The following is a 27,121-nucleotide window of genomic DNA, read 5'->3' on the forward strand; positions in this document are numbered from 1 at the left end:
TTCCATGGTCTAAGCATTTTACAATTATGACATAAGTTTGTCATTAGAGCCCATAGAGGATTCTGACGTCTCTTCCCTTTCCTGCTCCTTCTCTCTATCCCTCCCTCTCTCTCTGTCGGTCTCAGATGGAGCCGATGATCGAGCACCTGGACCTGGTCCATCACATGGTGGTCTATGGCTGCACCTTGTCTGTAAACCAGACCTATGAGCAGAAATGCCAAATAATACATCAGTGGTGTCTGCCTGTGGTGTAGGAGTGGTGAGAGACTGCCCCCTTCTGGAGACATTAATACATACACACATGCGTGCATGAATGAACACCCACACACACATTTGTCTGCATTCTGTCTATTCATCATCAATTCGTCTTCCCAGGCTTCCAGAAAACACAGGCATCCCTATTGGAGGACAGGATGATGATCAGTTCTACAAGCTGGAAATTCACTACAACAACACGGCCCAGGAAGCAGATAACATTTGACTAGCTACTAGCTAGTATAGCAATTTCCCAAACAACTGATAAAGGATCAACAAGCTTACCATGCTCCAATCTTGATTATTAGGTGAACCAAGTGTGCTAGTGTGACATGCAAAATGTGTGTAGGTATGTATTATGTGTATACTGAGGGAGGAGTTTTTGTTGTGTGCTTCCTCTCTTGGCTGTTTCCTTTTTCTCTCCCTTTCTCTCTCGCTCTGGCACCCCTCCCCGCATATCGGCTGTCCTGCTACAGGCAATCAGGACCAGAGATAGTGGAATATAGGACACAACCGGCATAAGCTGTGGATTTGGAAACTAGAGGTGTAATATGTATGTTCAATATACATAACAGAGTCTGAATCTGACTGATTTTCCACAGATAAATGACCATAAAATTAGCAGCAACTATAAACCAGAGGGGGTTGGTGGGAGGAGCTATTTGAGGACAGGTTCATTGCAATGGCTGGAATGGAATTAATGGAATGGTACCAAACACATCAAACACATGGAAACAACGTGTTTGACTCCATTCCATTAATTCCATTCCAGCCATTACAATGATCCCTTCCTCCTATAGCACCAGCCTCCTCTGGTGTAAACTCTGTGGATTTGGAAACTACAGGTGCTCCTGAGTAGAATGGGCCCCTTTTACTGTGACAAAATGTACAGGAAATTGTGTACAGTGCAATATGAATGACAGGACATTGTGTACAGTGTAATACAAATGGGCTAAATAACAATGGGATTTAAATGTGTTTTCTAAAGTGATTATATTATAATGATATGATTATTGTTATTACTATTATGAATAGTAGCAATATAAATAATGTTGTGTTATTTGTATTACTGTTGTTACTATAATAACTATCTAGTAATGCTAGTGATGCTGTTAAAAATATTGTCAATGCTATAATAGAATTTGTCCTATTAAGGTTATTAACTATTTTTTCAATGATATAGCTTAACAAAATTCGAAGTCTGCTAACATTTCGGCCATTTATGTTATTTTTTTAATAATCTTCATTGCGGGACTTTTATTTTGAACGGAAATTGCCGAGGTCACCGCCTTCTTACTAGTTTTTGCTTCATAACCAAGTGGAAATGTGTTATTTACAGTACGTTCAAGACAAGTCGGAAAATATGAGGTCAAATTATGACGTCAGTGATCTTCAAGTCAGAGCTCTAGAAAGAGACCCGAGTTCCCGAGTTGGATGACCATTCAAAGCGATTCTTCCCAGTCGGAGCTCGTTTTATTCTGAGTTCCCAGTTGTTTTGTACACACTGAAGTCGGAAGTCGGAGATTTCCGAGTTCGGAGTTCCCAGTTGTTTTCAACGTGGCAGTTTGCTGCCTTCGATAACAGCATTTTCGCCAGTTAAATGCAACAACAGAACGTTATAAAAAGCAATATATTAATAGCCTATGGTTTTAAAACACTCTAATTTGTTTACAAGCATGATAGCTGTACTTTTAGTTTATGGTTTACTCAGCTTGTTGGCCATTAGCCAATCGGTATTTCTCTACGAGTTCAAAGCACGGGAATCCATCCAACTGGTATTTACGGCTTCACAACTGGTAAATTCCCACCTCCCACTTGGTTACGAACGCACACGTGACTTCTTTCTAGACAGGAAGTGTTACATTATTTGCATTCCGAAAAGAATGGTAGGGGTTCCAGTTCATGATTCTTAAATACTTTCAAAAAATGCTACTTTTGTGTGTACCGAGAGATGAACATAGTTTAATGGTCGTTCATACATAAAGTAGAAGTAATCTTGGCTGGTAAACGTTGGTATTCCGCATTTTCTCTTTGGTGAAGTGTGGAAAGGTATACCGGAAGTCATGTAATGTTTGGAAAGTGACCGATCATCCAAATGAAAGATACATTATAGAGGTAAGTCAACGAAATACGTATTATATAGCCCTGTAGTGGCTAAATAAGATCGGTATATGGTGTAATTACAACCATTTGTATTAGTACAGTTGCAGGTCGCTTAATATAACTTGTTTTCGATGTGGCACATCGGCAAAGCACAGCCAGATAGTCCAGTTTTGGTCCAATTTTCTCGTGGTTGGTCTCTCAAAACAGTAATAGGAGTTTGCGCCGTTCTTACAATGTTCTCTTCCTAAATTAATTATGTTGTTTAAATATACTGCACTTGTCACACATTAGTCAGTCCCCATGTAATTTAGTTGTCTTTTCATAAATAGGCCTGCTGCTGTCATGTTTTCCCGCTATCTAAATAACCCTCAAATTCTATCCAGGGGGCCCATGGCAATGCATTTCAACAATTAAATGATACAATTTCAATGAGAGGCAGTCAATTGATTGTTTGTAAATAGTATGCTCAGTTCTTCTGTTTTATGTCTTTTTTCTAGTTGTTTTGATGGTCATAATTCCCTGGGTCACCTGAAGACTGCTCTTAAAAGCATGGAAATGTTGTCCAGTCACAGTGCTTACCTTCTCCAGCAGTTACAGGAGCAGAGGATACAGGGGCTACTCTGTGACTGCATGCTAGTAGTCAAAGGAGTATGCTTCAAAGCCCACAAAAATGTACTGGCTGCATTTAGCTCCTATTTCAGGTGTGTCATTAATAATAACCATCCACAAGTCATGTAGTGAATATATTCATGAATATTGCCATACTAGATGAATACCTTGATTCTTAGGATTTTGTTTTCCCCTTTCTACTACTGCTATTAAACGAAACAGACATGAAATGGGGATTCAACTGACGCATGCTTTGTGTTCTCATATTATACCTTTGTAGATCTCCACATGTAGAGCTCCACTTGTCTAAATCAGCAATGTGTCGACATTGTAAAATAACCTTTTTACTTTTGTCACTGCAGGTCTTTGTTCCAAAATTCACCAAGTCAGAAAAATGACGTTTTTCAACTGGTCATTCAGGATGTGGGAGGTATAGGCCAGATACTGGACTACATGTACACCTCCCATCTGGACGTCAACCAAGACAATGTACAAGCTCTGTTGGACATCGCCCAGTGCTTGCAGGTCCCAAACGTACAGAGCATGTGCAACACTTTCCTGAAACCCTGCGCTCCTGCCGTGGAGGCCCCTTCTTTCCCATTGTCTGGTGTCCTGACCTCGGAACACGACTACCTCCTCGGGAATGGCCTTGCCCAAGACGTGGACCTTCATTGCCCTTCTTCGGTAGGCCAGAGGGCTGCCTTTGGCAGTGGGGCACCAATGTCTCATGGTGGGAACGCTACCTCTGAGACTACAGCCAGTACCCAGCCAGTCCCAGAGAAGCAGCTAGTACACGGCTACAAGCTACGCAACTTCTACAGCAAGCAATACTTCAAGCAGAGTGCTGCTGCTGAGACTAGCAATGCAGCGTTAAACCAAGGCCCAAGCCCCCTGGTGCTGGTTGAAGAGCAGCAGTTCCAATTTGGGGTCACACAACAATGCGCGAATGCCCCTGTATATTCAGGCAATGCGGTTCAGTCAAACCCACCCTGTCCTCAGACTATGCCAGTTGAGAAGGAGTTTGGTTCAACGTTGCCTGCTGAAGACTTATCAACCACAGCCAACTCAGGTGGAAAGGTCTCCCCTGTCAACAAGCCCATGCGGCCAAAGAAGGCTGTCTACCTGAAGAAATACAACTACCTGCGCCCTCAGAAGGCTCTAGAAGAGATGTGCCTTGAGCAGAGCAGCGGACCAGTCAACCACTGCCCAAAGGAGACTCACCAAGAGGAGGTAGTGGTCCAGAGTGAGACACCTGAAGCTCCCGTAGACTGCCTACCTCCCGTAGACTGCCTGGCCAGAGACAGTGAAGTGGTGTTGGAGACCACGATGGATTCTCAACTTCCAAGTCCCCCACCTGTTGAGCAAGAGGAGGAACCTGACCCACCAACCATCAGTGATCCAACAGAAACAACTGGGCATAAGGTGCAGTACTGCTGTGAGATGTGCGGGAAGACCTTCAAACACCCAAGCAACCTGGAACTTCACAAGCGCTCACACACTGGTAGTTTGTTAATTTCACTATTGTGTCATTACTGATTTTTGGAGCTGTAAAATGTGTGGAAAAATGCAAAAATAAATGTTATATGCTGACTTTTTGTAAGGTGATACAATTGTTTTGGTTTTTGTTCTCACAGGGGAGAAACCATTCCAGTGTAATGTTTGCAGGAAAAACTTTTCACAGGTAAGGGTGCACAGTTGTCCTTTGTTTAATGAATTTATGTTTAGTGTGTCCACTAGGCAAATAGGGAGGTTTACATGAATGCTGCTGACTGACCTTTTTGCTGATATATCTTTCAATAGGCAGGTAATTTGCAGACCCATTTACGACGCCATTCTGGAGAAAAACCATACATCTGTGAACTCTGTGGGAAAAGGTAAACACTTATTTAGATTTTTAAAAAATCGGTTTAGAAAAGTTTACCATATTGAGTGATCTGTCACCATACTTACTGCTGGAATGGACAGCTATAAATCTGTGGTCTCCAACTCTGGTCCTGGTGAGTTACTGGGTGGGCAGGCTTTTGTTCTAGCCCAGCAGTTGGAGAACCTTGCTCTAGATAGCACTGTGGAGGGCACTACAAATACATAACACATTTACAAACAATGCATTAGACCTAAGCAGTAACAGAACAATCATGAATGTGCATGTGCCACAACAGTCTAGATAACAATGGATGTGAGTCATGACATGGACTTAGCCATCTAATATGGTGTGTTTTGTGTTATGCTGACAACTTCTCCATCCCTCACTGTGGCATCTCCCAGCTTTGCTGCCTCAGGGGATGTCCAGCGTCACATTGTGATCCACACGGGAGAGCGGCCACACCTGTGTGACATATGTGGACGTGGTGAGTGCTACAACCAACAAATTACTTATCCCAGTATGGATTCCTGGCACACTATACACATCTATTCTCAGATGTTATAGTGTGCGTTTTAAAGTGGACAGTATATCATGTTTGAGAAATCAAACATCAATGAATAATTGTAACATTTTACAACAAGGCCTGCTATATATAAGCATTTAAAAATGTAAAGAAACAACTATTAAACATGTTTATAATAGTGATGGGAAGTTTGGCTAATTTTGCTGACTAATCTTTTCGACTCGTTCAGTCAAAAGAAGAAATCTTTCGACTAATTTTGTTCATTTGTGTTAATAATGGCCAGAGCACGCTGGACCCCCTACTGGCGAACGATGAACTGAAAACTCAAAGGAGTCATGATTCTACAAGCCTGTCTTGTTCACATGTCGTTCACCATAGGGGGCTTAGTATAATTTGTGACTGAGACTTATAAACGTGCTTTAAACAATGTACATTTGTTGATTGCTAGGCATACAAATAAGATTATTTCTTGATATATTTGAAACAAAGTCTAGTTGTGGCCACAACCAGACTAGATTGTGAACGACTCTTGGCGGAATTGATAAGCACAATGTCATTCGGAAACTGCAGCCCCCAAACAAATTTTTTTCTCGAGTTACAATTTGTTGACCAGAGGCTGTGTATGTTTTGGTTCTACAAAGCTGTGTCCATCATAACATTCAATAATAAATTAATTGCATTCATTCTTGCATCATGCAATCTATTATCAGTTCTAAACATGTATTTTTCTTCTCTATGCTCATGATCTATTTTCCTGCATGCATATTTGACAGACAGTTGGTGGTCGGAGCACGTCTCTGGAGCCGCTGAGCGGGAGGAGCATGTATTAATCCTGCTGTAAGACTCATTGCGGCCAACACTAGCAGGTCAAACAAACGACTAAAATAAACGAGTCACTCAGAAAAAAACGAATCTTGAGTCAGTAAAAAGAGTCGTTCAAAAAGGATGAATAGTTTGCGAACTGCACCTCACTAGTTTTATAAACATGCATTTATTATGGATTATTCATGTCTATCTATCTATCTACAGTGCCTTGCAAAAGTATTCAGCCCCCTTGGCGTTTTCCTATTTTGTTGCATTAAAACCTGTAATTTAAATGGATTTTTATTTGGATTTCATGTAATGGACATACACAAAATAGTCCAAATTGGTGAAGTGAAATGAAAAAAATTCGAAAAAATAAATAACAGAAAAATGGTGCATGCATATGTATTCACCCCCTTTGCTATGAAGATCCTAAATAAGATCTGGTGCAACCAATTTACCTTCAGAAGTCACATAATTAGTTAGATTGCACACAGGTGGACTTTATTTAAGTCACATGATCTGTCACATGATCTCAGTATATATACACCTGTTCTGAAAGGCCCCAGAGTCTGCAACACCACTAAGCAAGCGGCACCACCAAGCAAACGGCACCATGAAGACCAAAGAGCTCTCCAAACAGGTCAGGGACAAAGTTGTGGAGAAGTACTGATCAGGGTTGGGTTATAAAAAAATATAAAAAACTTTGAACATCCCACGGAGCACCATTAAATCCATTATTAAAAAATGGAAAGAATATGGCACCACAACAAACCTGCCAAGAGAGGGCCCCCATCCAAAACTCACAGACCAGGCAAGGAGGGCATTAATCAGATAGGCAACAAAGAGACCAAAGATAACCCTGAAGGAGCTGCAAAGCTCCACAGCGGAGATTGGAGTATCTGTCCATAGGACCGCTTTAAGCCGTGCACTCCACAGAGCTGGGCTTTATGGAAGAGTGGCCAGAAAAAAAGCCATTGCTTAAAGAAAGAAATAAGCAAACACGTTTGGTGTTTGCCAAAAGGCATGTGGGAGACTCCCCAAACATATGGAAGAAGGTACTCTGGTCAGATGAGACTAAAATTGAGCTTTTTGGCCATCAAGGAAAACACTATGTCTGGCGCACACCCAACACCTCTCATCACCCTGAGAACACCATCCCCACAGTGAAGCATGGTGGTGGCAGCATCATGCTGTGGGGATGTTTTTCATCGACTAGGAAACTGGTCAGAATTGAAGGAATGATGGATGGCGCTAAATACAGGGAAATTCTTGAGAGAAACCTGTTTCAGTTCTCGAGAGATTTGAGACTGGGACGGAGGTTCACCTTCCAGCAGGACAATGACCCTAAGCATACTGCTAAAGCAACACTCGAGTGGTTTCAGGGGAAATGTCTTGGAATGGCCTAGCTTATAGATAGACATACCCCAAGAGACTTGCAGCTGTAATTGCTGCAAAAGGTGGCTCTACAAAGTATTGACTTTAGGGGGGGTGAATAGCTATGCACGCTCAAGTTTTCTTTTTTTGGTCTTATTTCTTGTTTGTTTCACAAGAAAAAATATTTTGCATCTTCAAAGTGGTAGGCATGTTATGTAAATCAAATTATACAAACCCCAAAAAATCAATTTTAATTGCAGGTTGTAAGGCAACAAAATAGGAAAAATGCCAATAGGGGTGAATACTTTCGCAAGCCACTGTATCTATCCTATCTATCTATCTATTATTAAGTGTTACCAAGTCCTCATTGAATGCATATTCTATCCTTCCTTACTCAGGGTTCAGCAACATCAGCAACCTGAAGGAGCACAAGAAGACTCACACCACAGACAGAGAGTTCACCTGTGACCAGTGTGGCAAGTCCTTCAACATGCACAGGAAGCTGCTGAAGCACAAGATCAGACACTCCGGGGAGAAACCGCACACCTGCCAGACCTGTGGTGCGTATCAACCTGTATCTATGATTATGGTGTCCAAATTAGGACAGCCTCTGAGGGGACAGACTCTGAGGCTGTCCTAATATGGATACTGTATTTTATAGATACAGACATGAAGACCACAAGAACAGTTTTGGAGGAAAAAAAAGTCAGTATCTCTGAATGTATTTTTCCAAATTCAGGCAACAGTATCTTTTTCTGCATGAAGGCAGTTGTTGAGAGCACAATGTCAATGCCTGGTTGATTGTACATGTGTTGGTTGGGTACATATCATGATAACTCATATCTAACCGTACCGCAGGGAAGAGCTTTGCCGGGTCGGGCGACCTGCGTCGCCACGTGAGAACGCACACGGGGGAGAGACCCTACCTCTGCAACACCTGCGGCAAGAGCTTCACCCGCTCGGCTGTCCTGAGGAGACACTGCAGCATGCACTGCAAGGCCACGCCCGATGACGCCAGCCCTGACGTAGAGGACCCAGAGCAGCCTGGCAGTAGCAGCACTGACAGAGGAGGAGGAGGCACATTCCACAAGCCTGTCAGCCACAGTAAAGCCCCTGTGCCCAGGCAGCCACCACCACCCTCCACTAACGTGATGGAGCTCGAAAAGCCTTCGCCCCCACCAGCACATCCAGAAGCTCCGTCGACTAGCATCCACCTCAGCCCATCTACCTCAACGTCCTTCCCCGAGTTACGCTCCATCGTGCCCCAGCACCTCCTCCCCTCCACCCCCTCCCAGCAGCAGGAGAAGTGCCCTCCTCTAGCAGACTCCCTGAAACTGGGCAAAGCTCACCTACCTCAGGAGGCCCTTGTGTTTGGCCCCTATGTGGAGAACGGGCAGGTGGGTGTGGAGATACAACAGCAGGGGTCTGGGGCCTCGGTGGTGGCCCGGCCGTACCTCTCGGCCCCAGACAGTTACTGTGGGGCCCTCCCAGGGGCTAGCCGCCCCAGCGGTACCCCCTACAGGGCAAGCGAGGGACCCTTCTTTTCCAGTGTAACACTATGGGGGCTGGCCATGAAAACACTGCAGAATGACAATGACCTGGAGCAGTGAAAGCTGCAGCAAGTAGAGTGTGTCTAATGTGGCTTCCTTTCCTCGTCTCATCTCCTTTGTCAGCACTGATTTGAAGACACTGTTGTAGGGCAAAACCACATGACGATACCTACTGGTGATCATCTTTCATCTGTTCAGTTATTTCACATCATTGTAGATGAAGGGAAGGGGATGAGGAAAGGAGGTAACTTTAGTCTATTCAGAACTGGCTATAGAGTTCCCTTATGAAGGAAGACAGCTGAGCACTATGATATTATCTAACTTCAATTAATACAATATAACTCAGGTATTTCCTTTATAGGATATATTGTTTTTAGAACAATTTGTTATAAAGATGGCAAATGTATATTCTTTATGGATAATTATGCACTATGTTATGAAATAAAAGATGCCAAATATATTGTTTTGTTTGTTTTTAAATATATTGTAGGATATTGTATTTTCATGCAGTAATGCTACAATGGTGTATTGCGTATGCCTGCTCGGTCAAACACACAACATAGAGGAAATGTATTTCTGGTTCATTATGGCTTCAATAAATGTCTCCTTTAGTGGCTCCACTGGCTACTGTATCTCTTCAGAACAGGAATTTAGTCTGCATTTTGAGTTCTCTGACCTCCTCATGACACCTCCTCCATGAAGATAACATTAGGCATGAACATGAAGTCATGAGAATGATCACAACTAAGGTCTATGGATTGAGAATAGGCACAGACAATGTTGCAGTGCAGAGAAGATATCAAAAAGTCTGAGCGCAGTATTGCTATAATTTACTATAAATTCACAATTGAACTTTTCAGGGTAAAGTGGAACGGGAACAATAGCAAACTGTCTATCAGAAGGCCTTCGCAGCCACGGCCCTACAACAGGTTCACGGAATCTATGTGAGCTGGGCACGGCGCTGTCCAACGGCCATGGAGCTGAAATTGGAGATCAGCCCTCCACTTCGCGTTGATCGCGGTACTGTTGTTAGTGCGCCAGTATTATGACACAATAAGGACTAATCGTAATCACATCATAGCATGTCATGATACATTTCTCAAACTAATCACAACTATTAACTTTTGGGCTGAAGAATTATAGCTAATTGTAACTAAATATGATGATAAACTTGCTTATTTCAATAACATAACTCTAACAGGAGTCATTTCTGAATAATTCCAAATATTGTGTAATAGACTAACCCTAAAAAAGTCACAATAGGGAAAAACAGCAAGCCGAGAAGGGGAGCACAAATCACCAAAAAAAATGCAGTTTCCAGCTCAATAATAATTTGAAAATAAAAATAATGTCTTAAATTTTTTTTAAATAGGCTTTCAAAGTTTAAATGTAACACCATTTTCTTGCCCTGGACCTGCTCCCAAGTTGTCATGTCTTGCGCCTACATCACTTACGCTACCAGCAGCAGCATCCATAGCTCGGAGGGACCGCCTTTGAGTAGCATTAACGATAGCTTGGCCATATTGTGCATCCAGTTTGTTGTAAATCGTCTGCGTCACACCTACACCGGCTTTCTCAGTTAAAGCAATAAAATAGGACAACAAAATCAACACGGACTACAAGTAAAAACGTTAACAGGTAAGTGCTGATGTATTAGTTAATAGCATAAACAGGGTTATGATTCTTATCATTAAAATTATGCTTATTGCAACCGTAACATTCATAGGATACAATGGATGTTATTCTCGAGCGCTCCTTCGTGTATTTTTATAATGAAATTAACAAAAAAGAATACACCTTGCATACAGTATATTTTATCAATTGCAATGTGTTTGATATGCAGCTGTGTTTTTGCTTCATCTCAGGAGTGATTGGCTACATAAAAATAAAATGAAAACAATCACATGCCATTCAATTTTGACGACGCATACATGTATTTCTCAGACAATCACTTGTCCCTCTCTCCGAACAGGTTATACATTTACAGCCTTTCGTCTGGGAAAATGGTTAAATTGGGGAATAATTTCAGTGACAAAAACAACGCCAAAGCCGTCTCAGAAGATGGATTCGACACCATTCCCCTCATAACACCCTTAGATGCCAGTCAACTGCAGTTCCCAGCACTCGACAAGGTAAGATTTATTCAAGTGAATTGAAAGCCTATTGATGCAATAGATATGCTGTACCCATCGTCAATGTTTTCAAGGATTCCATTTTCTTTATAGTCTGAAGTAATATGAATGTGGTCAAATAAGGACCCAATGGAAATAAAAGTGTCTCAAGATAACATCTATAAACCTATTCTCCATTACACACATGAAGGAAATAGCCTACAATTTATTCCACATGATTGCATACAACACCTTCATGCAGGCCTATGAGCTTCATTGTTTATACATCTTGGTATTTTTCCATGTGTTTCAGGTTGTGGTAAAGACCAAAACAGACTATGATGGGGAACACAAGAAGAGCAGGCTGCGGTCCCCAAAAATAGCAGAATTCTCAATAAGCATCATTGAAGGGGTATCTGAAAGACTCAAAGTAAGACATGTTCCATTCTTCTTCTTCACCCAAGCACCTCAACCCCTTGATTATTTCAACTGCTGCCATGGCAATGGCCTTGTAATGGTTTTGTCACACTCAGTACACTCAGGCATCCCAATTCTGATAATTTTTCACTAATTGGTCTTTTGACCAGTCAGATCAGCTCTGAAAAAGAGCTGATGTGAAAAGATCTGATGTGATTGGTCAAAAGACCAATTAGTAGTGGGGGGGGAATCCGAATTGGGCTGCCTGTCTAAACACAACCGTAGAGGTCTTTGAGAAGCAAATAGTTCGATTGTTACAGATCATCATCTTAAAAAGCCATATCTGCTCTGATGTGCAAGCTATAAAGGTGTGGGCCGTCAACAGCAATGGACATCCCATAGCACTTGATTTATATCTCTGTAGTGCTCAAGTGCTCTTCGTGGTATTTCCCAGTTTAATAAGGCGTAATCTGTTATCAGATGTAAGACATGTACAGTGGGGGAAAAAAGTATTTAGTCAGCCACCAATTGTGCAAGTTCTCCCACTTAAAAAGATGAGAGAGGCCTGTAATTTTCATCATAGGTACACGTCAACTATGACAGACAAAATGAGAAAATAAAATCCAGAAAATCACATTGTAGGATTTCTAATGAATTTATTTGCAAATTAAGGTGGAAAATAAGTATTTGGTCATTAACAAAAGTTTCTCAATAGTTTGTTATATACCCTTTGTTGGCAATGACACAGGTCAAACGTTTTCTGTAAGTCTTCACAAGGTTTTCACACACTGTTGCTGGTATTTTGGCCCATTCCTCCATGCAGATCTCCTCTAGAGCAGTGATGTTTTGGGGCTGTCGCTGGGCAACACAGACTTTCAACTCCCTCCAAAGATTTTCTATGGGGTTGAGATCTGGAGACTGGCTAGGCCACTCCAGGACCTTGAAATGCTTCTTACGAAGCCACTCCTTCGTTTGTTTGGGATCATTGTCATGCTGAAAGACCCAGCCACGTTTCATCTTCAATGCCCTTGCTGATGGAAGGAGGTTTTCACTCAAAATCTCACGATACATGGCCCCATTCATTCTTTCCTTTACACGGATCAGTCGTCCTGGTCCCTTTGTAGAAAAACTGCCCCAAAGCATGATGTTTCCACCCCCAGGCTTCACAGTAGGTATGGTGTTCTTTGGATGCAACTCAGCATTCTTTGTCCTCCAAACACGACGAGTTGAGTTTTTACCAAAAAGTTATATTTTGGTTTCATCTGACCATATGACATTCTCCCAATCCTCTTCTGGATCATCCAAATGCACTCTAGCAAACTTCAGACGGGCCTGGACATGTACTGGCTTAAGCAGGGGGACACGTCTGGCACTGCAGGATTTGAGTCCCTGGCGGCGTAGTGTGTTACTGATGGTAGGCTTTGTTACTTTGGTCCCAGCTCTCTGCAGGTCATTCACTAGGTCCCCCTGTGTGGTTCTGGGATTGTTGCTCACTGTTCTTGTGATCATTTTGACCCCACGGGGTGAGATCTTGCGTGGAGCCCCAGATCGAGGGAGATTATCAGTGGTCTTGTATGTCTTCGATTTCCTAATAATTGCTCCCACAGTTGATTTCTTCAAACCAAGCTGCTTACCTATTGCAGATTCAGTCTTCCCAGCCTGGTGCAGGTCTACAATTTTGTTTCTGGTGTCCTTTGACAGCTCTTTGGTCTTGGCCATAGTGGAGTTTGGAGTGTGACTGTTTGAGGTTGTGGACAGGTGTCTTTTATACTGATAACAAGTTCAAACAGGTGCCATTAATACAGGTAACGCGTGGAGGACAGAGGAGCCTCTTAAAGAAGAAGTTACAGGTCTGTGAGAGCCAGAAATCTTGCTTGTTTGTAGGTGACCAAATACTTATTTTCCACCATAATTTGCAAATAAATTCATAAAAAATCCTACAATGTGATTTTCTGGATTTTTTTTTCTCAATTTGTCTGTCATAGTTGACGTGTACCTATGATGAAAATTACAGGCCTCTCTCATCTTCTTAAGTGGGAGAACTTGCACAATTGGTGGCTGACTAAATACTTGTTTTCCCCACTGTACTTTGCTGTAGGCAATATGCACACTGTAGATGAGTTCTTCTCTGGCACCAAGTCTGGTTTTGCATAGCAGCCCATGATATACATTTTTTAAATGATTTTTGCAAGATGTTTCTAACTCAGAGAAATGTGACATCTATATCCAGGAAACCAGAAGAACTCTTATTTAACCTCAATCAAATAAAATTAATGATATAATTTACTATGTTTTGTCCCCCGACCAAGACAAGATCAGGTTCTATATTCATAAAGTGTCTGAGAGTAGGAGAGCTGATCTAGGACCAGTTTTGCCTTTGATTATAATGATCCTAGATCAGCACTGCTACTCGGAGACGCTTAATGAATACGGTCCTGGCCTCATCACTGAGTGATTTCTCCAACACCTCTCTCCCACTCCCTGCCTCCTCAGTTCCTCAAAGCGCCAGTAGTCATTGCGTAACACCCTAGCGATGTCAGTGCAATGTTCTTGTGCAGACTCTTTTAAAGACGTTATGTGTCTCACTCTGTTCAGTTTAATATCCAATTCATATTCCCTAATCAACCCCTCAGACATGTCTTGATGAGCTCTCGTAGATCTGAACAATAGAATAGGTGCAATAAGCAATATGGTAATAACTCCACCTAGCCTTCTGGCCCCGTTGTCATAAAGCGCCACAGAGTAGTATCTAGGGGCTAGGGACCTTCAGTAACCCAGAGTTGATGTTTGTGTCTCATCTTCCCAGGTCACTCTGCTGGTGATTTGTGCTTTGGCGTTTCTGGTTTGCGTGGTGTTTCTGGTGGTCTATAAAGTCTACCAGTATGAGCAGCCCTGTCCAGAGGGCTTCATGTACACGGTAAGCAACTAAGCATGCCTCTTTTTTTCTTAAGCATTCAATGTACCAATAAAGACCGACATCTTTCTAAGAAATCCGCTAGTCATGTCATTGGCAGCATACAATTGCACCTGCAAGATATAACTTGCTGTGGTAAATCAATTATCTTTTCTCTCTCTATTATTGGCAACTTGATGTTTGGTAATTTTGGTAATGACAACCAGACAGGTTTTCACAGGCACTTCCTAGACTCTCCAAGTCTTGCTTCTCTTGTCCACATTTCTATAGTTATTCCCTTTGTTCCTCTGTTAAATCTCTCTCTCTTTCCCTCTCTTGCAGCAAGGTCGGTGCATGCCGACGGGGATGTACGGCTACTACCCCCCTGGCGGGCGCGGGCGTCTCTTCACCATCATCAACCATTACAACATGGCCAAGCAGACCATCACCCGGTCCGTGTCCCCATGGATGACCATCATGTCAGAGGAGAAGGTCACCCAGCAGGAGACCGAGACCCACCAGAAGCTGGCCTAACGCACTGGGCTGTATTCAGAGGTGAAACGTTAAGAATGTTACAAATAGAAATACAATAAATAGAGCTGACCTGATGCCCAATTGTACATGAGCGATACTCATATCTGTTCTACAAAATGTATCTCTATCTGAGCGTTTTGTAACGTTGCACCCTTCTGAACAGACCCTAGGATCACCATCCAGCCATGTGAAAATGGGATACACAGTGCCGTTCAAGCAAACCCGAAATCTGGAAAAACTTTCTTTAGCTAAAATGGTTGATCTTGAGGTGCGCCAGTTTTAACTGATATGATATAACTGCAATGTATCAGGCATAATGTATTGTTTTAATCAGTTAAATTATTTTACAAATACATTTGTGTAAGCACAGACAGGAACTTGTTGGATGGATATCTGGTTTGTTTGAATAGCGTCCGCGGTTATTTCTTTACATTTTCGAGTGGCGAACAGATACACAAACAAGTCTTGCCACACAGACACACACTTGTTGACAAAACATCTTTGTACATAAACGGGAATAAAATCTCACTTCAGTACCCCAAATATAAACAGACTTTGAACCGTTCTAGTGTCTGCGGAGCTGGTTTAAACACACATGCACGGTTAACTTTGTAAGGCTTCTGCATTTCACACAACCAAACGTCTTTATTACTAAAAAACATTTGAATTATTGTCAGAGCATGTACCATTTAACCCTTGAGATCCAGCTAAAATGACTGATAATAAATTACTTTTTACCTCTCCCATTTGTGGATGAATCGGTGTGTGACTCACTTGAATGTGCATTTTGATAATCTAAAATCTTAATGAATACAATCCACAAGTCATGTCTTATTGAAGTCAAATTACTTTAATCGACTCCTCCATTGTGTAGAGGACCTTTTTAATTCTGTCTCTTGTTCAATAGGAAAAAAGGGCGGTACTACCTAAACTAGTCCAATAAGAAATTCCCAATTTTGTTTTCCATTTCAAAACACTTTGCTACGCTGTGACCTACTGAATACGACCCCTGTCACGATCGTCAGGGAGAGACCAATGCGCAGCGTGATGAACAAACATACTTTAATTAGTTAACGTGTAAACAAGATACAAAACAAGAAACGACTCGTGAAGTCCACGGTGACAATGACCGAACACGGAACAAAAACCCACAAACACAAAGGGAAAACAGACAGTTTAAATATGGCTCCCAATCAGAGACAACCAGCCAACAGCTGACACTCGTTGCCTCTGATTGGGAGTCACTCAGGCAAAACATAGAAATAGACGAACTAGAACCCCCAACATAGAAACACACCACATAGAACAAACACACCCTGGCTCAACAACTAGAGTCCCATAGCCAGGGTGTGACAGTACCCCCCCCTAAAGGCGCGGACTGCGACCGCGCCTCAAAAAGAGCAAAACAGGGGAGGGCTGGGTGGGCATACCTCCTCGGCGGCGGTTCTGGCTCCGGGCTTGCCCACCACCCTCCAACAAACCCCCCATAGCGCCCCTGGTCCGGTCTGGCCCCGCTGGCTAGAGCTGGACTGGACGTAGCAGGAGCGGTTAGCTTCAACTCCGTAGTGGAGCCGTTGACCGGTACCTGGTTAGGCACCGGTGACCCAGGCACGGGTTGTGCCAGACAGACGACGCGCACCCATGGCTTGGTGCGTGAGGCAGGAAAGGACCGGACCTGGCTGACGATACGCACCCCTGGCTTGGTGCGTGGAGCAGCAACGGGCCTCACTGGACTGACGACTCGCACCCCTGGCTTGGTGCGAGTGGCCGGAACGGGCTGGACCAGGCTGACGACTCGCACCCCTGGCTTGGTGCGAGTAGCAGGAACGGGCTGGACCAGGCTGACGACTCGCACCGTAGACTTGGTGCGAGTGGCAGGAACAGGCCGGGCCGGGCTGGCGACGCGCACCGTAGACTTGGTGCGAGTGGCAGGAACAGGCCGGGCCGGGCTGGCGACGCGCACCGTAGGCTTGGTGCGTGGAGCAGCAACGGGCCTTACCGGGCTGGCGATGCGCACCGTAGGCTTGGTGCGAGGGGCAGGAACAGGCCGGGCCGGGCTGGCGACGCACACCGTAGGCTTGGTGCGGGGAGCAGGCACGGGCCGTGCCGGACTGACGAAGCGCACCACTGACTTGGTGCGGGGAGCAGGAACGGGCCGGACCGGGCTGGCGACGCGCACCACAGGCTCGATGCGAGGAACAGGAACAGACCGGACCGCACTGGGGACACACACCCCTGGCCCTACGCGGGGATCAGGAACGGGCCGGACCGGACTGGTAACACACCCCAGTACCTCTCGCCGTGCCTCCACACTTTCCTTCCCCTTAGTGACCAGTGGCCCCCTTAACATGGCGGCCTCCTCTGCCAACCCGCTGGACCGCTCTATCGCGGCCTCCTGCTGCCCCGACGTCGTGAGCCCCCCCCTAAAAATTTTCTGGGGGTCTCTCCTCCCCGTGGGCCAGGCCTCTATAGTTTTCGCCCAACTCTCGCTCTTCTGCCTCTAACTCCAGCCATTCTGCTCTTCATTAGGCTTGACCCAGTCGAGACTCTTCCTCCACTGTTCCCAAGTCCACCCTCTCTGCTCTTCACTCGGCTTAGCCCAGTCGAGACCCCTACTCCATCGATCCCAAGTCCTTCCTCTCTCCTCTTCACGCTGCTTGGTCCAGTTTTGGTGGGTTTTTCTGTCATGATCGTCAGGGAGAGACCAATGCGCAGCGTGATGAACAAACATACTTTAATTAGTTAACGTGTAAACAAGATACAAAACAAGAAACGACTCGTGAAGTCCACGTGACAATGACCGAACACGGAACAAAAACCCACAAACACAAAGGGAAAACAGACAGTTTAAATATGGCTCCCAATCAGAGACAACCAGCCAACAGCTGACACTCGTTGCCTCTGATTGGGAGTCACTCAGGCAAAACATAGAAATAGACGAACTAGAACCCCCAACATAGAAACACACCACATAGAACAAACACACCCTGGCTCAACAACTAGAGTCCCATAGCCAGGGTGTGACAACCCCGGTATAATGCTCACTATATTTGGCCTGTGTAATTGAACCCTCTGTAGTTTATCCATCTCCACATGCAGAACTTAGAGCTCGTATTTATTGTGAACTACATTATATTTGATCAGGCACTACGTCAAGGTCTTCTTAAAGCATGGGAATGCTTATTGTCACTACATAGCATATCCTATGTTTTCTTCTCGTTGATATTTAATGTTTTTTTTTTTGCATTGCTATTGAATGTAATGTGTAATGCTATATGAATGGGATTCTGTAGCTGTCAGTCATCCTAGAACGCAGTCAAGTCATACAGAGTGATGTGTAGTAGAACTCACAAACTCTAAAAATGAAACCTCTGAAAGGAGTGATTGCTCCATTGCTATTTCTTCTTCAACATATCTGTCATTTAAGAGTAATGCCTTCTGTTCTCACAGATTTTTTTATACAATGACGTAAACAGAAGTACATTTGATGCTGTTTTTATTGGGACAAATGAGGAATAGGCTTTGAGCTGGAAACCAATGTAAACAAATATCTATTAAAATGCACACATTTCACAAATGTTTGAGTAATCCATCATATCTAAACGAGATGAAGATCATTCATGTATTTATGAGCATGGTGTAATAATGCTTAATCTTGTATCAGTGGTGCTCAATTCAATTCATTAGTGTTCAATTCCCTTAATGTAAAGGAAATCATGGCTTTTAACAGTATTTTCCCCAGGGCCTTGATCAAAGTGAGATATTTAAGTTATATAATCCTTTTACTGGGATATAGGTTAATCCAAATGAACAGATTTTCAGAAGCATAAATCTGATAATTAAGCTCTAAAGCTCATTGTTCCAAAGCCCATTTTCAGTGATTTTACCCACGCACCGCTACTGGTGTCAATCCCTCCAATAGAGTTCCAGACACTTGTAGAATCTATGCCAAGGTGCATTGAAGCTGTTCTGGCTCATGGTGGCCCAACGCCCTATCTATGATACTATGTTGGCGTTTCCTATATTTTGGCAGTTACTTGTATCAACTAGTGCAGTATTTCCCAACTCCAGTACTCGAGTACACCCAACAGCACACATTTTTGTTGTAGCCCCGGACAAAAAACACCTGATTCAACTCATTGAGGGCCTGATGATTAGTTGACAAGTTGAATCAGGTGCTTCACCTGGGCTACAATAAAAATGTGTGCTGTTGGGGGTATCTGAGGACTGGTGTTGGGAACCACTGGACTAGTGAATGTGTGGATCTCTTGCTGTAATTTGGGGAAATAAGAGAAAAAAGTCACATTTCTTTCACAAGCAGTGCTTCAATTTATTGGTATTAGGACTAGGTTTCAACACAAGCGCCAAGTGGAGTTATACCAACAAAAATACTCCCATTGATTGATCATAACTGCCATCTTTACACAAACAAAAGGCTTACATGGTCTGTGTAACTCATAACCCTTTCTTGAAAATGCCCCATCTGCAAGAGCTAAACCTTACCCCATGGTATGTGGTTCTCTCATATATTTTCCATTGAACGACAAAAGTTTGCATACCATTGAAATAAATACATATGAAAGACCATAAGGGTTTCAAAAACCATGTTCCTCATCTCAACAAAGCGTAAGTCTACAATGTGTATTGTCAAGACCTCAATACAAATAATAATGAATAGCTCAAAACAGTTGCTGTTGATTCAATAACAAGCATTGTAGTGGTCAGAATTTGATACTGATCGCCCATATACAGCTGTGGAAAAATTAAGAGACCACTGCACATTTTTCTTAAATCAGCATTTCTACATGTATGACAGACATTCCATTCCAGTGTCTGTTGAATTCCAACACAGGCACACCTCATTCTACTGAATTAGGTTCTGATTAGGTGATCACCTGAACCAAATCTTATTTAATGAGGAAAAGTATAAAAACCACTGCTGTGGTCATCACTATCGTCTTGCAATAGGACCAGCTCGATGGCAAAAACAGTGCTAATAGTACCTCAAAAGTAATATTAATCAAAAAATAACTATTGACCATGCCAAAAAAGTTGAAAATGAATGTTTTGAATGAGGAAAAGAAGGGTTCAATTCTGGCTTTACTGGCAGAGGGATACAGTGAGCATCAGGTTGCTTCCATCCTTACAATTTCAAAGACGGTGGTTCATAAGAACAAAGTCAAGCAGCAGACATTGGGGACAACAAAGCTACAGACTGGCAGAGGGCAAAAACGACTCTCTACTGACTGGGATGACCGCCAACTCATTCGAATGTCACTCAACAACCGTAGGATGACATCAAGTGACCTACAAAAATAATGGCAAACGGCAGCTGGGGTGAAGTGCACGGCGAGGATGGTTCGAAACAGGCTCCTAGGGGCAGGGCTGAAGTCGTGCAAAGCTAGAAAAAAGCCCTTCATCAATGAGAAGCAAAGAAGAGCCAGGCTGAGGTTTGCAAAAGACCATAAGGATTGGACCGTAGAGGACTGGAGTAAGGTCATCTTCTCTGATGAGTCCAATTTTCAGCTTTGCCCAACACCTGGTCGTCTAATAATTAGCTAGACGGAGACCTGGAGAGGCCTACAAGCCACAGTGTCTCGCACCCACTATGACATTTGGTGGAGGATCGGTGAAGATCTGGGGGTGCTTCAGCAAGGCTGGAATCGGGCAGATTTGTCTTTGTGAAGAACGCATGAATCAAGCCACGTACAAGGTTGTCCTGGATGAAAACTTGCTTCCTTTTGCTCTGACATTGTTCCCCAACTCTGAGGATTGGTTTTTCCTGCAGGACAATGCGCCATGCCACACAGCCAGGTCAATCAAGGTGTGGATGGAGGACCATCAGATCAAGACCATGTCATGGCCAGCCCAATCTCCAGACCTGAACCCCATTGAAAACTTCTGGAATGTGATCAAGAGGAAGATGGATGGTCACAAGCCATCAAACAAAGCTGAGCTGCTTTAATTTTTGCGCCAGGAGTGGCATAAAGTCACCCAACATCAATGTGAAAGACTGGTGGAGAGTATGCCAAGACGCATAAAAGCAGTGATTGAAAATCAGGGTTATTGCACCAAATATTGATTTCTGAACTCTTCCTAAGTTAAAACATTAGTATTGTGTTGTTTAAAAATGAACATGAACTTATTTTCTTTGCATTATTCAAGGTCTGACAACACTGCATCTTTTTTGTTATTTTGACCAGTTGTCATTTTCTGCAAATAAATGCTCTAAATGACAATATTTTTATTTGGAATTTAGGAGAAATGTTGTCAGTAGTTTATAGAATTAAACCAAAATGTTATTTTTACCCAAACACATACCTCTAAATAGTAAAACCAGAGAAACTGATAATTTTGCAGTGGTCTCTTTCTTTTTTCCAGAGCTGTATACACACAGTACAGGTGGACGACAGCACTTTGCATTCAGCCAATAGCGTGCTTTACTGCGTTTGTAAACATGCGTTTATACTGTCCTCTAGTGGCTCGAGTACGTTTGACAGTAGTGAAGTCGTCCTCAAAGCACAGGTCTGGGGTCAGTTCTCTTCAGGTAAGAAAAGCTGGTCCTAAACCCAACACTTCGTCTATCCAACCATATACTTCAATGTGATAACCACTTAGGCCTAGGCCCAGGCTGATGTCACTTCCTTCTGATGGAAGTCACTTACTTCCTGGTTCTGCCAGGTTCAAGGGGTTAGCTGTCGTACCAATCCAGGAAGAGCAGAGAGAAGGAGCACATGAGGAAGAAGAGGATCCAGACACGGAATCCAGCATTGTTTTGGATGGCCTGGAAATGCAAGGCAAGCATACAATGAAACCATAGAGTTAAAACAGACCACTGGCTGTGTTGAGCAACCTCGAGTCAGTCACGAATATTTGGTACATTTGTTTTTCTAAAAGTTACATCCTCCAATGAAAACATATGGACACCCTCGTAATTAAAGATTTAGATAAATATTTCAAAAATGTTTAATATATACATACAATAACATACTGTATAGTATAAAGAGCAGGGGAAACTACTGGGGTTGTTTAGAATAACATGCCATTACCTCTCTGATGTCCTCGTTTCCCTCTTTGACGTTTTCAGTGGCTCCCACGACTAGCTGATGGATACTGTCTATCTCAGTTTCCTGTGAACAACACACAAACAGGAAATAGAAACACACTAATAACACACCAACAACGCTTTATTAAGTGGGATGGACGTTATTTTTCAACATACATTTTCCTCCAATTGGACCAGGGGGAATAAGGAAGTCACTCACTTGCATTAGCACCTTCTCCGCAAAAATCTCCTGGAGTCGCGAGATCTCGACGACCTTGCCTTCGATTTGCCTGAAAAACATTGGGAGGAGATTGATTAATATTTTTCATCTTTGCTTCACCTCAGTCATATTTAGGAATGTAGTGGTAAGAGTGGTCTGAAGGGCTGATTAAACACTAACCTGACTTCATCTACTAGGTTGCTCATCTCACTCACCAGCCTCTGATTCTCCTGTTCAAACTAGACAGAGTGAAACCCAATCATATCGTTTATTTGTCGTTTGCAAAGGATACAACAGGTGTAAACAGTACAGCTAAACACTTACTTACAAGCTCTTCCTCAACAATGCAGTGTTCAATATCAAAAGTAAGAAAATAGAAAATCAGAATAGGATTTTAAAGAGCACGGAATCAATACTAGGTCAGATATCTACAAATAAAATCACGAAAAGTAAAACACATGAGAATTTGCACTATATACAGTGGGGAAAAAAAGTATTTAGTCAGCCACCAATTGTGCAAGTTCTCCCACTTAAAAAGATGAGAGAGGCCTGTAATTTTCATCATAGGTACACGTCAACTATGACAGACAAAATGAGAAAAGAAATCCAGAAAATCACATTGTAGGATTTTTTATGAATTTATTTGCAAATTATGGTGGAAAATAAGTATTTGGTCAATAACAAAAGTTTCTCAATACTTTGTTATATACCCTTTGTTGGCAATGACACAGGTCAAACGTTTTCTGTAAGTCTTCACAAGGTTTTCACACACTGTTGCTGGTATTTTGGGCCATTCCTCCATGCAGATCTCCTCTAGAGCAGTGATGTTTTGGGGCTGTCGCTGGGCAACACGGACTTTCAACTCCCTCCAAAGATTTTCTATGGGGTTGAGATCTGGAGACTGGCTAGGCCACTCCAGGACCTTGAAATGCTTCTTACGAAGCCACTCCTTCGTTGCCCGGGCGGTGTGTTTGGGATCATTGTCATGCTGAAAGACCCAGCCACGTTTCATCTTCAATGCCCTTGCTGATGGAAGGAGGTTTTCACTCAAAATCTCACGATACATGGCCCCATTCATTCTTTCCTTTACACGGATCAGTCGTCCTGGTCCCTTTGCAGAAAAACAGCCCCAAAGCATGATGTTTCCACCCCCAGGCTTCACAGTAGGTATGGTGTTCTTTGGATGCAACTCAGCATTCTTTGTCCTCCAAACACGACGAGTTGAGTTTTTACCAAAAAGTTATATTTTGGTTTCATCTGACCATATGACATTCTCCCAATCCTCTTCTGGATCATCCAAATGCACTCTAGCAAACATCAGACGGGCCTGGACATGTACTGGCTTAAGCAGGGGGACACGTCTGGCACTGCAGGATTTGAGTCCCTGGCGGCGTAGTGTGTTACTGATGGTAGGCTTTGTTACTTTGGTCCCAGCTCTCTGCAGGTCATTCACTAGGTCCCCCTGTGTGGTTCTGGGATTGTTGCTCACCGTTCTTGTGATCATTTTGACCCCACGGGGTGAGATCTTGCGTGGAGCCCCAGATCGAGGGAGATTATCAGTGGTCTTGTATGTCTTCCATTTCCTAATAATTGCTCCCACAGTTGATTTCTTCAAACCAAGCTGCTTACCTATTGCAGATTCAGTCTTCCCAGCCTGGTGCAGGTCTACAATTTTGTTTCTGGTGTCCTTTGACAGCTCTTTGGTCTTGGCCATAGTGGAGTTTGGAGTGTGACTGTTTGAGGTTGTGGACAAGTGTCTTTTATACTGATAACAAGTTCAAACAGGTGCCATTAATACGGGTAATGAGTGGAGGACAGAGGAGCCTCTTAAAGAAGAAGTTACAGGTCTGTGAGAGCCAGAAATCTTGCTTGTTTGTAGGTGACCAAATACTTATTTTCCACCATAATTTGCAAATAAATTCATAAAAAATCCTACAATGTGATTTTCTGGATTTTTTTTTCTCAATTTGTCTGTCATAGTTGACGTGTACCTATGATGAAAATTACAGGCCTCTCATCTTTTTAAGTGGGAGAACTTGCACAATTGGTGGCTGACTAAATACTATTTTTCCCCACTGTACATATTAGTCAAGTCTATGGGAAGATAATGTCATAGAATGTACTTCTTCCCATGTAAACTAATAATTTCTTATTCATTACATTTGTATTTATTATTCTCTATGGGACACAGGTTTAAAGAAATAAGATTTTGTTGGCTAATGGATCCAAATTGCTGGCTCTAAACCACACATCCCCCGGGGCCTTGATCAGAGGAAGCCCAGGATTAGTCCCAGGGCATGTTTTGCTCTTCACTTGGTTGCAGCTCAATTATTCCACCCAATTAGACGGAGCCTCCAAAAGACCACCCTACTGACCTTGTGCTAGCGCCCGCCTTCTTCAACCACCCACCTCAATTAGACCAGTCAGACATTAAAGTCTGCAACACAGCCTGCATTCAATCTGCTGACTGACTGACACACACAGCAAATCACTATGAGCCGAGTTCTGACAGACTCCAATGTTCCGACAGTAGTTCTGGCCACCCTTTTAGCCTATAGGATTACTGCTAAGGCCTATTGGCCCATACTGAATGTAGGCGTAGGCCCATACTAAATGTAATTCCACTGCTCCATCTATCACTACATACAGTGAACTGACAAAATAAAGGAAATACTTGAGTAAATGAGGGATACAAAGTATATTGAAAGCATGTGCTTCCACATACAGTAGGTGTGGTTCCTGAGTTAATTAAGCAATTCACATCCATCATACTTAAGGTCATGTATAAAAATGCCCAGTTTCCCATTATTTTAGCTACCATTGCTAGAAGATTTATTTATGTCAAAAGGAGTATAGGGGGTTTAAAGGGTGTATGTGTCTCAGTCACCAGATCTCAACCGAATTGAACACTTATGGGTGATTCTGGAGTGGCTCCTGAGACAGTGTTTTCCACCACCATCAACAAAACACCAAATGATGGAAGTTCTTGTAGAAGAATGGTGTAGAAGAATGCTGTCACATCCCTCCAATAGAGTTCCAACTTATAGAATCTATGCCAAGGCGCATTGAAGCTGTTCTGGCGGCTCAACGCCCTATTAAGACACTATCTTGGTGTTTCCTTTATATTGGCAGTTACCTGTACATTCAGTCTGAGACTGCCAGTTGTTTCTGCTGACGTCAAAGTGAGGGGCATTGTACAAAACAAGTCATTAGCGATTGGATCGTCTCTAACAAAACAGAGTATCAAAGCCAATTACTATTTCCTAAACACTGCTGAACAGGAGGTTAAAACCTTTTTGGATTCTTTGTTGAGATTTAGCTTTTGGGCATTTCCATGTAAAAAGCCCCATGAGCACATCAAATTTGGTGTCGAATTAAAGCTAAGAATCTATATTTTCTTGAAAGTGAGGCATATACATTTTTCAACCATTTTCCATCCTAAAAATTTGAAATAAGCAAAGGCTTTGATTTCTGGTCAAACAGATGGAAAAGTGGTCTTAGAGAACATCTAGCAGACAAAGTCTTAAAAAGGGACAAAAAAACTAATGCATATAAAGATAACCCCAACCCAGTTTCTGATGAAGCATCAAAGATACACTATATATACACACAGTACCAGTCAAAAGTTTTAGAACACCTACTCATTCAAGGGTTTTTCTTTATTTTTACTATTTTCTACATTGTAGAATAATAGTGAAGACATCAACACTATGAAATAACACATATGGAATAATGTAGTAACCATAAAAGTGTTAAACAAATCAAGATATATTTTATATTTGAGATTCTTCAAAGTAGCCACCCTTTGCCTTGATGACAGCTTTGCACACTATTGGCATTCTCTCAACCAGCTTCACCTGGAATGCTTTACCAACAGTCTTGAAGGAGTTCCCACATATGCTGAGCACTTGTTGGCAGCTTTTCCTTCACTCTGCGGTCCGACTCTCAATTGGGTTGAGGTCGGGTGATTGTGGATGCCAGGTCATCTGATGCAGCACTCCATCACTCTCCTTCTTGGTCAAATAGCCCTTAAACAGCCTGGAGGTGTGTTGGGTCATTGTCCTGTTGAAAAACAAATGATAGTCCCACTAAGCGCAAACCAGATGGGATGGCGTATCGCTGCAGAATGCTGTGGTAGCCATGCTGGTTAAGTGTGCCTTGAATTCTAAATAAATCACAGACAGTGTCACCAGCAATGCACCCACATACCTCCTCCTCCATGCTTCACGGTGGGAACCACACATGCGGAGATCATCCGTTCACCTACTCTGCGTCTCACAAAGACACAGCGGTTGGAACCAAAAATCTCACATTTGGACTCATCAGACCAATGGACAGATTTCCACCGGTCAAATGTCCATTGCTCGTGTTTCTTGGCCCAAGCAAGTCTCTTCTTATTATTGGTGTCCTTTAGTAGTGGTTTCTTTGCAGCAATTCGATCATGAAGGCCTGATTCACGCAGTCTCCTCTGAACAGTTGATGTTGAGATGTGTCTGTTACTTGAACTCTGTGAAGCATTTTATTTGGGCTTCAATTTCTGAGGTTGGTAACTCTAATGAACTTATCCTCTGCAGCAGAGGTAACTCTGGGTCTTCCTTCCTGTGGCGGTGACAGGCAGCCTTATCTATGAAGTCAGTACAGTACAGTAAAGTTCACATAGTCCAGCATTCACATAGTCCTTCCTGTGCTGCAGTAGAAAGTATTTCAGCTTGGTGATGTTGGAGTTCTGTCAATATGAATAGAAAATACATGTTACAGGAACATTGATCAATTTATTTATGTCTCTTTCTCCATTTGTTGGCTACATCACAGTTTC

The 27,121-nt window shown here is 42.9% G+C and overlaps 3 protein-coding genes across 4 annotated transcripts in view; 2 read left to right on the forward strand and 1 right to left on the reverse strand.

Moving 5' to 3' along the window:
* Nucleotides 1-2,095: 2,095 nt before the first annotated feature.
* On the forward strand, nt 2,096-9,545 carry zbtb49 (zinc finger and BTB domain containing 49). Of its 2 annotated transcripts, XM_084166563.1 has the most exons (8): nt 2,103-2,370; nt 2,856-3,059; nt 3,330-4,468; nt 4,602-4,648; nt 4,768-4,841; nt 5,233-5,315; nt 7,934-8,095; nt 8,394-9,545. In XM_084166563.1, exons 2-8 carry the CDS (start codon nt 2,908-2,910, stop codon nt 9,143-9,145), a joined length of 2,409 nt encoding a protein of 802 aa, XP_084022689.1. In that variant the 5' UTR covers nt 2,103-2,370; nt 2,856-2,907; the 3' UTR covers nt 9,146-9,545. The 2 variants fall into 2 exon arrangements, with proteins under 2 accessions (XP_084022690.1, XP_084022689.1); XM_084166564.1 differs by lacking the exon at nt 2,856-3,059 and having other exon boundaries at nt 2,096-2,370.
* Nucleotides 9,546-10,558: 1,013 nt separating this feature from the next.
* LOC311133258 (neuronal vesicle trafficking-associated protein 1-like) lies at nt 10,559-15,796 on the forward strand. Its single transcript, XM_084166747.1, has 5 exons — nt 10,559-10,723; nt 11,058-11,217; nt 11,510-11,626; nt 14,420-14,530; nt 14,849-15,796. Exons 2-5 carry the CDS (start codon nt 11,089-11,091, stop codon nt 15,038-15,040), a joined length of 549 nt encoding a protein of 182 aa, XP_084022873.1. The 5' UTR covers nt 10,559-10,723; nt 11,058-11,088; the 3' UTR covers nt 15,041-15,796.
* Nucleotides 15,797-21,731: 5,935 nt separating this feature from the next.
* Nucleotides 21,732-27,121, reverse strand: part of LOC311134177 (syntaxin-18-like) — a gene marked incomplete at its 3' end in the record, with an annotated part of 30,702 nt that continues 25,312 nt past the window's right edge. The window contains exons 2-5 of the mRNA XM_084167790.1: nt 22,486-22,544; nt 22,306-22,375; nt 22,090-22,170; nt 21,732-21,824 (exon numbers count right to left, since the gene is read on the reverse strand). Coding sequence (XP_084023916.1) covers nt 21,732-21,824; nt 22,090-22,170; nt 22,306-22,375; nt 22,486-22,544 — 303 coding nt within the window. The remainder of the gene's footprint in view (nt 21,825-22,089; nt 22,171-22,305; nt 22,376-22,485; nt 22,545-27,121) is intronic.

The sequence above is a fragment of the Coregonus lavaretus genome (assembly GCF_964263955.1).
Source record: "Coregonus lavaretus genome assembly, chromosome: 8".
NCBI classification, from domain to species: domain Eukaryota; kingdom Metazoa; phylum Chordata; class Actinopteri; order Salmoniformes; family Salmonidae; genus Coregonus; species Coregonus lavaretus.